The 14,787-nt window shown below is 40.0% G+C and overlaps 1 protein-coding gene across 2 annotated transcripts in view; it reads left to right on the forward strand.

The window, feature by feature from the left end:
• The window catches only part of DLEC1 (DLEC1 cilia and flagella associated protein), an 80,781-nt gene that overhangs the window by 5,138 nt on the left and 60,856 nt on the right, over positions 1-14,787 (forward strand). Inside the window, exons 3-13 of one of the 2 annotated variants that reach the window (XM_030549983.1) lie at positions 94-250; positions 850-960; positions 4,206-4,402; positions 4,686-4,906; positions 5,170-5,251; positions 5,637-5,724; positions 6,563-6,736; positions 7,551-7,687; positions 8,061-8,153; positions 10,516-10,606; positions 14,620-14,782. In XM_030549983.1, the coding sequence (XP_030405843.1) occupies positions 94-250; positions 850-960; positions 4,206-4,402; positions 4,686-4,906; positions 5,170-5,251; positions 5,637-5,724; positions 6,563-6,736; positions 7,551-7,687; positions 8,061-8,153; positions 10,516-10,606; positions 14,620-14,782 (1,514 nt within the window). Of the gene's footprint in view, positions 1-93; positions 251-849; positions 961-4,205; positions 4,403-4,685; positions 4,907-5,169; positions 5,252-5,636; positions 5,725-6,562; positions 6,737-7,550; positions 7,688-8,060; positions 8,154-10,515; positions 10,607-14,619; positions 14,783-14,787 lie in introns of those variants that run through there. The other variant, XM_030549984.1, reaches the window with a different exon arrangement.

A 14,787-nucleotide genomic window follows, 5' to 3' on the forward strand; every position in this document is an offset into this window, starting at 1 on the left:
CATTTATTTTTCTGTTACATATACTGATATTATTAATATTTTCTGATAGCTAAAATATATTTATTTATTTACATTCACCAATCTACATGCCAGATTCATACTGAATATAAGCATCGACTGACAGAAGTTGACATGGTAGAAAAGCACATCATTCAGGCAAGAGCTCGAGCAACAGCAGCAGAAGAAAGGGCTCTGAACATGTTGACGGTAGATGTTGGGGAGGACTTCCACGACATTGGATTGCCACCAGGTGAGGTTTCTGGGAATGTTCCCATAAATGTTACTGGGATAGGTATCTGGAGCCAAATTCAGTGCTCATTTAAGTTAATGGAAAGACTCCCATTGACTTCAGTGAACTTTTGATCATGGCCTTTATAAATGCCAGGCTTTAATACCACTTATACTAAAAGAGCAGCTTTGAAACTGCAAGGAGAGAATTAAAAAGAAAAAAATTAACCTTACATAATAAGAAACTAATTGGGCAGGTCATTTTCAGTGCCTGAAACCTGCCATTAATGGTTCTATACCTTAATTTTATTGCAAGCATATATAAACAGCTGTACAAAAATCATTAATACAAATGTCTTCACAATTGCCCTGTTGATAAGTGTTGTTACAGGCAGGGAAACTAACACAGAGATTAAGTGATTGGCCCAAGGCCCCAGAGCCACGAATCAGAACTGAATGTAGAATTCTGGAGTTGTTTGATTCAAGTTCTGTGCTCAGTTTACAGACCACATTTCTCTCCAAAATACTTCATTGTAGTGATGTGAAGGAGAGACAACAGAAATGTGGACTGACCATTGTTACTGTATCTTTTTGTTTGTTTTTGTTTTTTTTATATTGTAGTGAAATCCTCCTTCAGATGGTGTTTGGATAATGACCTTCTCAAAAAACATAATTTAATCTGCCCTGAAGATTACATCACTGATAGAATACCCATTACCAAAGCACCTAAAGGTAACTTTTAAAGCAGAGACTAATATGGGTTTCTGATAATGCTCTCTAGGACATGAAGAATTAGACATGGATACACTGTGCATAATGTTCTGTACTTCCGCCTAATGAGCAGAAGCACAAAGGGCTTTACCATATGAACATTTAGTTTGTGGCAAGCTGGGGTGTAAATCTACTGTGCTGTAACCTGCTGTGCACTTAAGTGTCCATGTAGACCATATTGCTGTGCACTAATAGTTCTCTAGTGCACTTTAATGTACCCTGCTTTGAAATGGGAATAGCTTAAAGAGGACGATGGAACATTTAGTCTATGCCAGCCTGGTCCACGTAGACATTTTGTGTGCTGCAGGCTAGTGTGAGATAGATTTGCACCCAGCTTGTTGTGAACTAAGTGTTTATATAGACAATCCCTAATATTTGAAGTACTAAGAATTGGCTTAAAGGACACAGTCAAGATATGACATTTGTAATATATTACAAAAATTTTCCTTTCGGTGTAACTAATAAATTATTAAAACTACAATTTGTTTTAAATATCAAATTTACTTTTCATACCCAGTGCTGTTTGTTTAGTTTTTTCAGCTCACTCACTTTCGACAGTGGACCTGCGGTGGTTGGTTTCACCCAGTGGTTCTTCTGCACTAGAAAATGTGGCTGTATTTATGTGATAAATAGAGCAGAGAAATAATTTAAATGAAAACAGTTTTTATTTTAAAAATGTGTTCTGATTAATCTCTGTGCCTTTGTTTTAGAGCTGATCAAAAATTTTCTAACAGAATGGTTTTCCATCTAAAATGCTGATTTGATTAAATTGAAATGTGTTATGGGAACATGTTAATTTTGTCTGAACTTTTTATGGGAAAGTATCACAACTTTTTTGATACTGTCAAAATATTTAGTTTTTACTTTATCAAGACTTTTTTTCAATAAGTTGAAATGATCCACTTTGATTTTATCATTTTGACATACATAAACAAAACATTTCAATAAGGTCAAAATGAAATATTTCAGAACATTTCATTTTGCAAAAAAAATGCGTGGTTTCTACTTTTTGTCCAAATTAGGGATGATATGAAATTTCAAATCTTGGAATTTCATTAGTGTGAGAATTCCATTTTTTTTATCAACTCTATTTATTCATTTGTAAAGTGGAGATAGTAACTTATCTACCACAGAGGGGAGTTATAAGGCTTAATTAACTGTTTTTAAAGCACTTTGAGATCCTTAAATAAAAGATGTTAAAGAAGTTAAGTGCAGTGTTGTTGTAACTGTGTTGGTTCCAGAGTATTAGAGAGATAAGGTAGGTGAAGTAATTTATTTACTTATTTCTTATATTTTGATCATTGTAAGTTTGTCCTAAATGTTATCAGTATGATTTATGATTGAAACAGATTAACGTACTTGAACAAAATAAACTGTAAATATGAGTAAAACACTAGAGCAGTTAAAGATTTAGTTGGTTTGCTAACTCCAAGACCAGTCTTTTATTATTAATAATTATGACTGTCAAGCAATTAAAAAAATTAATCACGATTAGTAGCGCGATTAATCGCACTGTTAAACAATAATTGAATACCATTTATTTAAATATTTTTGGATGTTTTTACATTTTCAAATATATTGATTTTAATTACAACACAGAATACCAAGTGTGCAGTGCTCACTTTATATTTGTTTTTTATTACAAGTATTTGAAATATAAAAAAAAAGAAATAGTAGTAGTCAATTCACCTAATACAGGTACTGGAGTGCAATCTCTTTATCGTGAAAGTTGAACTTACAAATGTAGAATTATGTACAAAAAAACTGCATTCAAAAATAAAACAATGTAGAATTTTAGAGCCTACAAGTCCACTCAGTCCTACTTCTTGTTCAGCCAATTGCTTCAGACAAACAAGTTTGTTTACATTTGCAGGAGATATAATGCTGCCAGCTTCTTGTTTACAATGTCACCTGAAAGTGAGAACAGGCATTCTTGGGGCACTGTTTTACCCTTTGTAGCAAGATATTTACATGCCAGATGTGCTAAAGATTCATATGTTCCTTCATGCTTCAACCACCATTCCAGGGGACATGCATCCATGCTGATGATGGGTTCTGCTCAATAACAATCCAAAGCAGTGCGGACCCACACATGCTCATTTTCATTAAGTAAGTCAAATGCCACCAACAGAAGGTTGATTTTCTTTTTTGGTGGTTTGGGTTCTGTAGTTTCCGCATCAGAGTGTTGCTCTTTTAAGACTTCTGAAAACATGCTGCACCCCTTGTCACTCTCAGATTTTGGAAGGTACTTCAGTTTCTTAAACCTTGGGTCGAGCACTATGGCTATATTTAGAAATCTCACATTGGTTCCTTCTTTGCGTTTTGTCAAATCTACAGTGAAAGTGTTCTTAAAACAAACAACATGTGCTGGGTCATCATCCGAGACTGCTATAACATGAAATATATGGCAGAATGTGGGTAAAACAGAGCAGGGGACATACAGTTCTCCCCCCAAAAGTTCAGTCACAAATTTAAGTAATGCATTATTTTAACAAGTGCCATCAGCATGGAAGCATGTCTTCCGGAATGGTGGCCGAAGCATGAAGGGGCATACGAATGTTTAGCGTATCTGGTGTGTAAATACCTTGCAATGCCGACTACAAAAGTGCCATGCAAATGCCTGTTCTCACTTTCTGGTGACATTGTAAATAAGAAGCAGGCAGCGTTATGTCCCTTAAATGTAAACAAACATGTTTATCTTAGCGATTGGCTGAACAAGAAGTAGGACTGAGTGGATTTGCAGTCTCTAAAGTTTTAGATTGTTTTGTTTTTGAGTGCAGTTATGCAACAACAAAAAAAATCTACATTTATAAGTTGCACTTTCACGATAAAGAGATTGCATTATAGTCCTTGTATGAGGTGAATTGAAAAATACTATTTCTTTTGTTTATCATTTTTACAGTGAAAATATATGTAGTAAAAATAATATACCCTTTGATTTCAATTACAACACAGAATACAATGTATATGAAAAATATAAAAGAACACTCAAAATATTTAATAAACGATAGAATACCAATTGAAATGTAACAGTTTGCTTAAAACTGTGATTAATCACGATTAATTTTTTCGAGTTAATTGCATGAGTTAATGGCAATTAATTGACAGCCCTATTAATAATGTTTCTCTGCTTACAGTAAGCTTCTAAAATGAATACTTTTCTCCCTATTGCACAGAAAATGTCAATACTTTTCTTTGAACTGCAGGAAAAAAAGAGCCTGACTATATCAAGGAGACGCTTAGTTTTAAACAACACATTTCTACAAGTCCAAGGGATCAGAAACATACAGAAATCCCACACTTGAGGAAGACATTAGACAGTCTGCCAGATGTATCTTTATCCACCTTAACGCTGTCTTCAACTCCTGAGCCTAGACATCAGACTAAGAAACCATCAAGTAAGGTATATTTCAGATATGCACTTTGTTTAGCCTGTCAAACAGTTTAGGACTTATTGCTATCCCTGTAGAAAGAGGCAAGTCCTTGCATGTTGCTATTTTAGTGTAAGTAGTTGCTGTCCGTGTTGAAGAAGAGAAAAATACAGTAGTTTGCTGAGGGTGAAATTCTTTTTTGATACATAAAGCCTAAGTAATCAGGAATAGGTATTTTATGTAACTCCTCCACTCCCCCAAAGCTGCTGTATTTTGACACTGAATTTTGCATCACATTCTCTGTTTGTTTCAAAGAAATCTAGCTCCTCTCACAAATCAGTCTGGAAAGATGATATGTACAAAGCAGATAGAGAACAAGACCGTGTTTACCTTGCCAGACTTGAGAACCGACACAATTACCTGAAGAATCCACGCTTTTTCCCACCAAATACTCTTAATGGAGGAAAATCTCTTATTTTTCCTCAGAAGGAGGTAGAGCGAATGATAACAGGGAGAAAAGTGGCATTTGATGAAAGGTACATATCTTGACTCAGACCCTGATCCTGCAGAGAGATTTGCTTTAGAGTTATTATGGATTTATATTAGTTTAGCCAGAACAGTATTTTCTCCTGTGAATCTTGGTTATAATCATTCAGAAATAATATCTTATGAGGTTTTTGTAATTTTTGTTGTTCATGCCAGTGGATGCAATCAGAACATTCTTAGGCATAGATAAATAACTGACAGTGTAAGAGCTCACTGAATGTTTCCCAAAGTCTCTCCCATTATTTTATTTCAGTGATCCTCGATCTGTTCCTGTATTTCTAGCTACCCCGCCTGCTGTTTTGTTTTCTGAGTATGAAGTTGGTCAGGTTTATGAGGTAAGAGCTTTTTTCTCTGCAAAGAATTTATTCTGCCTCTGAGAAACTTGATGTCTCTCCATGACTTTCATAGTTCCCCCACTCCTATGCAGATTTCCACATAGCTCATTAATCTCTCATGAGCCTCATTTTCCTCTCTCTTTCCATCATCAGCAGAACTTCCCCCAAGGAGTAACAAGTGGGACCCTTTTCAACCTCAGGTTGCTTTTGTGTGATATGTCCTTAACTTCAGATGCTGACAGAAATGTTCAGTTTTCCCATCTACAAAATACCTACCTCCTAGGCATGTTGTGAGAATTAATTCACTGCCATTTCCAGAGTATTATGAATATGAACAGTGATGCATACGTGTTATTTGGTATTATATTTTCTTTTTTAAATGAAGATGACTATAGAGCTGCAGAACATGACTTCAGTGTGTCGCCATGTAAGAGTCATTCCTCCATCTACTTCAGCCTTTGCCATTGGACTGGGTAAGTTGCTATACTAGCTCTGAAGATGCAAAATTGTACAGGAACTAATTTGTCTATAATATATATGTATTAAATATAAGACTTTTGACTTTTTGTGTGTCCCATCTACAATGCAATCCAGGTGGGCAGAACCTTAGAATCTCATATCACTTCTTAGAGGTTAGAGGTTGTCTTATTTGTCTAGGACAGTCTACATGAGACTCCCAACAGAAGTCTGAGACTCTAGTGGTCTAATTAAAAATGAAATGTAGGGAGATCAGATTGAAACAAAAGAAATGGTATGCATAACAGATCTAGACCTAGGCTATGTCTATACTATTGTGGAAAATTGACCTATGCCACGCAACTCCAGCTATGTTATTCACGAGTCTGCATACCTTAGGTCGAGTTACTGCATGGTCTACACCGCGGGGGGTTGATGGAAAAAAATCTCCCATCGATTTACTTTGCTCTCTAGTTGATCTCTGTACTCTACCCCAAACGAGAAGAGTAATCTGCAGTTGATTTGGTGGGTCTTTGGTAGACCCGCTAAATCGACTACCAGTGGATCGATCTCAGAGCATCAATCCCTGCTGTAGTGTAGACCTGCCGAGACTGCAAAAACTCATATAGATCCTGATTCAATGCCCATTGAAATCAATGTAAAGAGTCCCTTACTGGATGTATAAAGACTGCAGGGTCAGGCTCTCTTCTGGACACATCATTTATGGCAAATTATCTAAGATAGCACATATTAAGAGCTCACGATGAGCAGCTTTCAAAGGGCAGAATATGGTTATGAAATCGTAGAACAACTTTTGTGTTTGAAATTTTAAATCACCTGCATTTTCTTTTCTAGGAAAATTTCCAGGAGAGGGTGGAATTGTCGCTCCTGGGATGACTTGCCAGTACACCATTCAGTTTATTCCTGAATATTTAGCTGATTATGAAGATTATATTCTAGTGGAGACGCAAGCACCATACTCTCTCCTAATCCCTATAGAAGCTAGGAGACCACCTCCTGTATTAACATGTAGGTAGAGTCAGGTCATATGCTACAAGCACTCAGTAGTTTCTGTTAAGCTTTAGGTCCCTTATTTTTAAAGGGCCTTGACTGTCTCCAACTTTATGGCCCCTGAAGGATTGTAGAGCAATGTTGCAGGTGCATTTCATACCACTTAGGTGTCTGTCTGATTTACATGCATAATCTGATTAATAGGCATTTAAATGCTGTAAAATACTCCCTTAATTATTTGTTTCTGCCAAATTGTGCCGACAGTTATTTTCAGGGTGCAGAGTCAGAGGCCCAAAAATCAGAAGGCACTTTTCAAACTTAGATTCTATATATTTGCTATGTCCATCAGTTCCTCAATTATTAAACATTAAATATCTAGGGTGCTGTTTACTGTAAAGCTCTCCTCTGAAAATATCTAGCCCAGCCTGTAACATCTCAAATCTCAATCTCAACTGGCATAACTCTGTATAGCTCAATGGAGTTATGCCTATTTATACCACCTGAAGATGTGCTGTTTTTGTTAGCCATCAGTGATTTACTTTCCCCCAGCACAAAGATCTTTTACAAAATCTTCTTTATTGTTATCAAAGTTTGATACAATCCTTAAGTACTTGGAGCTTGAAGCATTATTTAGTATGGGGGAGTTATAGCAAGTCACAGATCAAACTGCTACACCTTTAAAGTAACCATTTAAAGTGTTTAGCATCTTCAGAGTCTTAATAATTCATATTCAGTAAACCCATGTTTAAAGAGTAATTGATTAAATAACTATTTTTCATGCAGTCAGCATTCACTACATGTGTATTTTCCTTTGCTGCATTGTTTGTTGCAGTGCCTCGCATCATCGATTGTGGTTCCTGCCTTGTGGGGGGAGTAAAAATGACAGAACTTGTGTGCAGAAATGAAGGGTCCAGTAATGGAAAGTTCTGTATAATGCCAAAGAAAGTGTGGCCACCTCCTAATTTCAGGGTAAGTGATTTGGGAGGAACCATTGGACACATTTTAGGTATCTCAAAGTATAAAGAACTGGTGGGCCATGACAATAAGCAGGGCTGGCTTGAGGTCATACATGCTCCTCTGTAAACTTCAAAAAAGGCCCCTTGTATCTGCCACTTGATTGTGACAACAGCACCCTTCATGCCCTCTGGTCCCCCCAGGTAACCCAGAAAACGGTGAGGATTTTCTTTCAATTAAGCAATGGTATTTGCCTTTGAGATTTATTAAAGAAGAAGAAGGACATGGAAAGAAAAAATGTGTGTCACAGGATGTCACTTATTCTAAATAGCTGGCTACAAAAACCCAACATGATAAATTTATTTTGTTTTATTCTTTTCACTTCAAGGCTGTTGCAACTATTGGTTTTGTGGAGCAAGGTCCATTTGGGATCCGACCTGCTGTTTTTGAGCTAGGTCCAGATCAAGCTATTTTATTAGAGGTCAGTAATTAGTGTTTAATATTTTGTACTTTACCAAATATATGAGCAGTATAGGCCATTTTAGAAACCCAGACCAGCAGGGACATCCCTAGCTATTCTGGGGCCCTATGCAGCCCCCCCCATGGGAGTGGGGGGGGAGTGTGAGGTCCCACGCCTCTGTTGGGGGTGGTGGTGGCTGACCCCAGACCTCCATGGGGGGCGGGGCTGGCTTGGGGGGCAGAGGAGAACCACCACCCAGCACTCACTGGCGGCGCGGCTGGGGCTGGAGAGTGCCGGCCCAGCCCTGCTGCCATCCTCAGGGGAGTGGGGGCGGAGCAAGGGTGGGGGCTTTGGGGAAGGGATGGAGTGGGGGCTGGGCTGGGGCAGAGCAGGGGCAGGGGTTTTGGGGAGGGGGTGGAGTGGGTCGGGGCTGGGGCGGGAAGAGGCGGAGCAGGGGCTGGAGCAGCACACTGCTGTGCAGGGTTCTGTCACTGCCTGCTCTGTAGCCTTGGCTGCTTCTGTGCTGTTCAGCTTTGGCTCAGAGTCCTGACACCAGCAGCCTGCTTATAGCACAATGGCCTTCCCCTGGCTTCCAACAGCCTGGTTACTCCTTCCGGGGTGACACCAACAGCCCTTCCAGTCCCAAGTCTACCTTAAAACCATCTCCTCTGCAATGTGCAGCCTCTCTCACTGTAGCACTAACAAAACCGTATCAAGTTGCTGCTCCTTTAAAGAGGCAGTACACAGTACCAACCTGTAAGTTTTGCTGGGGATTTTACTCTTCAGTTTGAAACACTTCACTTTGATGGTTGTGTAATAAAAGAAAATTATTTATTAACAAAGAACAGATATTTAAGTGATACCAAGTAAGGAATTGAGATAGAAATGGTTACAAATAAACAAAACGCTTCTAAAGACTAAAACCTAACTCAACAAACTAGAATCTTCTGTTCAAAGTAGATTTCTCACCACAGTTGTTTTCAGCATGGCTGGCCAGTCTTTAGCCAGGATCCAACAGAGCCCAAGCTCTTGATTTCTTTGTATCCTCAGGTGAAGTGTGCCAAATTGGCTTTCTCTCTTTGCTTATATTCTCAAAGTTTATCTTTGTTTTCAAAGTCAAGAAGACCCTCCTGCATCCACCATGGAGTTGACACCATGCTAATTTTTATAGTCTCCACCACCATCATGATAGTTAAATGGTTATCTTCCCCACTCGTTAATTTGATGGCTTTGTTTATCTTTTATGTAAATATACTTCTGTAGTCTCTCTTTGCTCAGTTTACATTGGAGACACATTCAAGCAGATGCGACCATATTCCTTTGTCTAGGGCAGAATGATTTAAGCCCTATCTGCCAAACACATTTTAAGAATGTATTTCCAGCCCATATTTAGAATTTTTCATATATTACCCGTAAATACACCAGGCCTCTTGGAGGTCTCCCATGCATAGGAAGAATGCACTTACTAAGCCACCCATTAGGAGGCTGTAGTGTACACTTCTTTCCTTCATGTATGTGGACAGCGGTGAGGGGAGTGGTGCCATGGCCCTATCACCTTTCTATGCATTTGGGGAGGCTTGTACTCCAGGAGGTGCTAGTGAGTAGCATTTGAGAGCATAGGGACTAATTATGAGTGCTTGTAAGGGGAGAAAGCTCCTGTGCCCTTCCAGCTCTGCTCACATATCCAGGGGACAAGCCCAGTCTGACCCTAATCAAGGGATCCTGTCTGAAGCCATAGACAACAACAGTTTAAGATTACAGGAGTACATCCCTTACTGTAATGGAGGGAGTCACATCCAAGAAAACACTTTCCTTCACAGATTGCCTTGGGAAGGAAGGGCAATCTTTCCTCCTCTTTCCTTTTGAAGCATAAATTCCTTTGTTGCATGCCGCAGACACTTATGCTCCATTTTGGATGATGGTTGTGATCTTTTCGAAGAGGGACTCTCCAATTAATATATAGATCTTGCTGATACTACTGTTTTCTTTGCTGTCCTTTCCCGTTTTCTCAGATCCGTATTACACAGAGATCTTCTGCAGAGTGCTGATTGGTTGAAGGATGCGCAGGAATGGATGAATAACATGGTAGTGATCTCTGCATTGCTATCCACACTCTTTTGCAGTATATATATCCCATATTTAAGACTTGATTTTGCCCTCATTTACACTGGTGAATTCAGAAGATCTACTCTTGATTTAACTCAAAGTAACTGAGAGCAAACTTTGAACATTAGAGACTTTTTCTGAAATATGTAAGGTTTTATAATTGATTAATTGATTGCTAGAGTTTTTCTGTAATGAACATCTCTGTGTAGAAGTCTAAGAATTGTGCAAAATTAGTTATGGGCACTGCTATTTCATTGTGTGTAATCTTCTCTTTTAGGTAGTGTTTTCCCCATCTTCTCCTGAAAACCTGAAGCAAACATTCACTATTGTTTGTGATAATTGCCAGATCAATGACATCACAGTTACAGGTTTGTTTCTAACATTTGAGATATTTTATAAAGCTGAAAGTACAAGATGATTTAAACATTTTTTAAATCAATGGATGAATCAGCATTTGCAAAGCATTTTGAAGATGTTAACGTCTATGTACATTATTAATGTTACATTATCCTACTAAATGAAACATTTAGAATCCCAGCTGCATTAGAAACATACCTCTTAACTTGATGTGTGACGCTGGCCTGTAAACTATGCGAGCAAGTTCTATAATGAATCATAGAAGATTAGAGTTGGAAGAGACCTCAGGAGGTCATCTAGTCCAATCCCCTGCTCAAAGCAGAACCAACATCAACTAAATCATCCCAGCCAGCGCTTTGTCAAGTTGGGCCTTAAAAACCTTTAAGGATGGAGATTCCACCACCTCCCTAGGTAACCCATTCCAGTGCTTCACCACCCTCCTAGTGAAATAGGGTTTCCTAATATCCAACCTAGACCTCCCCCACTGCAACTTGAGACCATTACTCCTTGTTCTGTCATCTGCCACCACTGAGAGCCTAGCTCCATCCTTTTTCGAACTCCCCTTCAGGTAGCTGAAGGCTGCTTCCAAATCCCCCCTCACTCTTCTCTTCTGCAGACTAAATAACCCCAGTTCCCTCAGCCTCTTCTCATAAGTCATGTGCCCCAGCCCCCTAATAATTTTTGTTGCCCTCTGCTGGACTCACTCCAATTTGACCACAACATTTCTGTAGTGGGGCCCAAAACTGGACGCAGTAATCCAGATGTGGCCTCACCAGTGCAGAATAGAGGGGAATAATCACTTCCCTCAGTCTGCTGGCAGTGCTCCTACTAATGCAGCTCAATATGCCATTAGCCTTCTTGGGAACAAGGGCACGCTGTTGACTCATATCCAGCTTCTCATCCACTGTAATCCCCAGATCTTTTTCTGCAGAACTGCTGCTTAGCCAGTCGGTCCCCAGCCTGTAGCAGTGCATGGGATTCTTCTGTCCTAAGCGCAGGACTCTGCACTTGTCCTTGTTGAACCTAATCAGATTTTTTTTGGCCCAATCCTCCAATTTGTCTAGATCACTGTGGACCCTATTCCTACCCTCCAGCGTATCTACCTCTCCCCTTAGCTTAGTGTCATCTGTGAACTTGCGGAGGGTGCAATCCCTCCCATAATCCAGATCATTAATGAAGATGTTGAAAAGGACAAACCCCTGGGGCAATCCCCTTGATACTGGCTTCCAACTAGACAGCGAACCGTTGATCACTACCCATTGAGCTGGACGATCTAGCCAGTTTTCTATCCACCTTATAGTCCTTTCATCCAATCCATACTTTAACTTGCTGGCAAGAATACTGTGGGAGACCGTATCAAAAGCTTTGCTAAAGTCAAAGTATATCACATCCCCGCTTTCCTCATATCCATAGAGCCAGTTATCTCATCATAGAAGGCAATCAGGTTGGTCAGGCATGACTTTCCCTTATTGAATACATGTTGACTCTTTCTGATCACCTTCCTCTCCCCCGAGTGCTTCAAAATGGATTCCTTGAGGACCTATTCAATGATTTTTTCTGGGGACTGAGGTAAGGCTGACCAGTCCGTAGTTCCCTGGATTCTCCTTTTTCCCTTTTTTAAAGATGGGCACATCAGCCAACTCCCTCAGCATGCTCGAATGCATTGCATCCAGCCCCATGGGCTTGTGCATGTCCAACTTTTATAAATAGTCCTTAACCTGTTCTTTTACCATTGAGGGCTGCTCACTTCCTCCTCATACTGTGCTGCCCAGTGCAGCAGTCTAGGAGCTGACCTTGTCTGTGAAGACCGAGGCAAAAAAAGCATTGAGTACTTCAGCGTTTTCCACATCGTCTGTCACTAAGTTGCCTCCCCCATTCAGTAAGGGTTCCACACTTTCCTTGACCACCTTCTTGTTGCTAACATACCTGTAGAAACCCTTCTTGTTACCCTTCATATTCCTTGCTAGCTGCAACTCGAATTGTGCTTTGTTCTTTCTGATTACACCCCTGCATGCTCAAACAATATTTGTTTACTCCTCCCTAGTCATCTGTCCAAGTGTCCACTTCTTGTAAACTTCCTTTTTCTGTTTAAGCTCACCGAAGATTTCACTGTTAAGCCAAGTTGGTCGCCTGCCATATTTGCTATTCTTTCTGCACATCGGGATGGTTTGTTCCTGCACCCTCAATAAGGCTTCTTTAAAATACAGCCAGCTCTCCTGGATTGCTTTCCTCCTCCTATTAGCCTCCCAGGGTATCCTGCCCATCAGTTCCCTAAGGGAGTCAAAGTCTGCTTTTCTGAAGTTCAGGGTCTGTATTCTACTGCTTGCCTTTCTTCCTTTTGTCAGGATCCTGAACTCGACCATCTCATGGTCACTGCTGCCCAGGTTGCCACCCACTTCTACTTCCCCCAATTCTTCCCTATTTGTGAGCAGCAGGTCAAGAGGAGCACGGCCTCTAGTTGGTTCCTCCAGCACTTGTACCAGGAAATTGTCCCCAACACTCTCCAAAAACTTCTTGGATTGTCTGTGCACTGCTGTATTGCTTCTTCACACAGTGCACAGTCAGCCTGTGGAACTCCTTGCCTGAGAAGGTTCTGTAGGCTAGGACTATAACAGGGTTTAAAAGAGAACTAGATAAATTCATGGAGGTTAAGTCCATTAATGGCTATTAGCCAAGATGGGTAAGGAATGGTGTCCCTAGCCTCTGTTTGTCAGAGGATGGAGATGGACAGCAGGAGAGAGATCATTTGATCATTACATGTTAGGTTCACTCCCTCTGGGGCACCTGGCATTGGCCACTGTTGGCAGACAGGATACTGGGCTGGATGGATCTTTGGTCTGACCCAGTATGGCCATTCTTATGTTCTCTCAGCAGATATCAGGGTGATTGAAGTCCCCCATGAGAACCAGAGCTGTGATCTGGAAACTTCTGTTAGTTATCCAAAGAAAGCCATGTCGACCTCATCCTCCTGGTCTGGTGGTCTGTAGTAGACACCCACCACGACATCATCCTTGTTGCTCTCAACAGGCTTTTCTCCAGTTTCATACTAGAGCTCTGAGCACAGTTTCATACTAGAGCTCTGAGCAATCATACTGCTCTCTTACATACTGTGCAACTCCTCCACCCTTCTTCCCCCGCCTGTCCTTCCTGAATAATTTATAACCATCCATGATAGTGGTCATGTGAGTTACCCTACCAAGTCTGTGTTATTCCAATCACATCATAGTTCCTTGACCGTGCCAGGACTTCCACTTCTTCCTGCTTGTTTCCAAAGCTTCTGGTGTTTGTGTACAGGCACCCAGGATAACTAGCTGATTGCCCTACTTTCTCAGTATGAATCAGATGGCCAATGAGGGGAATTAGCAAGAGAGAAAACTTAAAATAATGTGTGATTCATTCCTCTGGCCTTATACCATTTTGCATTGATTCAAGATTTGATATTTATGATATTGGTTATATATGGTGACAAACTGTAAAATTCCAGTTTTTGTGGGAAAGATGTACATTTGGGTTTGAAACATGTGTTGTGGCATATCTTAAGCTATATAGGCAATTGTGTTACATTTGCTAAGCTAATTTAACCTTTTGATTTTTAACCTAAATGCTTTTCTTACCAAGGGCTTGTAAATACTTAAGAAATTATATATAAATTTCCAAGCTGTCTAATAATTGTATTGAAAAATTTGCAGCAGTGCAAAGATTTTTACTATTTGCTGTAGTTGTTAATATACAACTCTTTTTTAATTGGTTATTTTCTGTGATAAAGATTGGGGGTCAGATTCTCAACGGAACTCCCATAGCTCAATTGACTTCAGTGGAACTATGCCAGTTTACACCAAATTATATCAGTTTATACTAGCTGATGAGCTGGCCTTGCAACCCCATGTTGGAGTGCAGAAAGTTGAGGAAAACCCAGATTTATCAGCAGTGTCCATTGCTATAGGTATGGTCATGAATAAGCAAGCAGTGTGAATAAACTTAACTGCTATATGGTAAACAGCGATTCTTACTTATTTTCTTGCAGGAAGTGGACAGCTGATCGCTTTAGAGCTTTTATCTGTCACTGGTGGAGAAAGCCACCCGGCCCCTGGTGAGCCTACAGACATAGCAGCACAGCACCTCATACGTTTTGACTCCCAAAATCCACATGCCACAGCAGAGAAGAAACTCCTTATAAGAAATTCTACGTATG

This window comes from Gopherus evgoodei, chromosome 2 (genome assembly GCF_007399415.2).
Source record: "Gopherus evgoodei ecotype Sinaloan lineage chromosome 2, rGopEvg1_v1.p, whole genome shotgun sequence".
Classification (NCBI taxonomy): domain Eukaryota; kingdom Metazoa; phylum Chordata; order Testudines; family Testudinidae; genus Gopherus; species Gopherus evgoodei.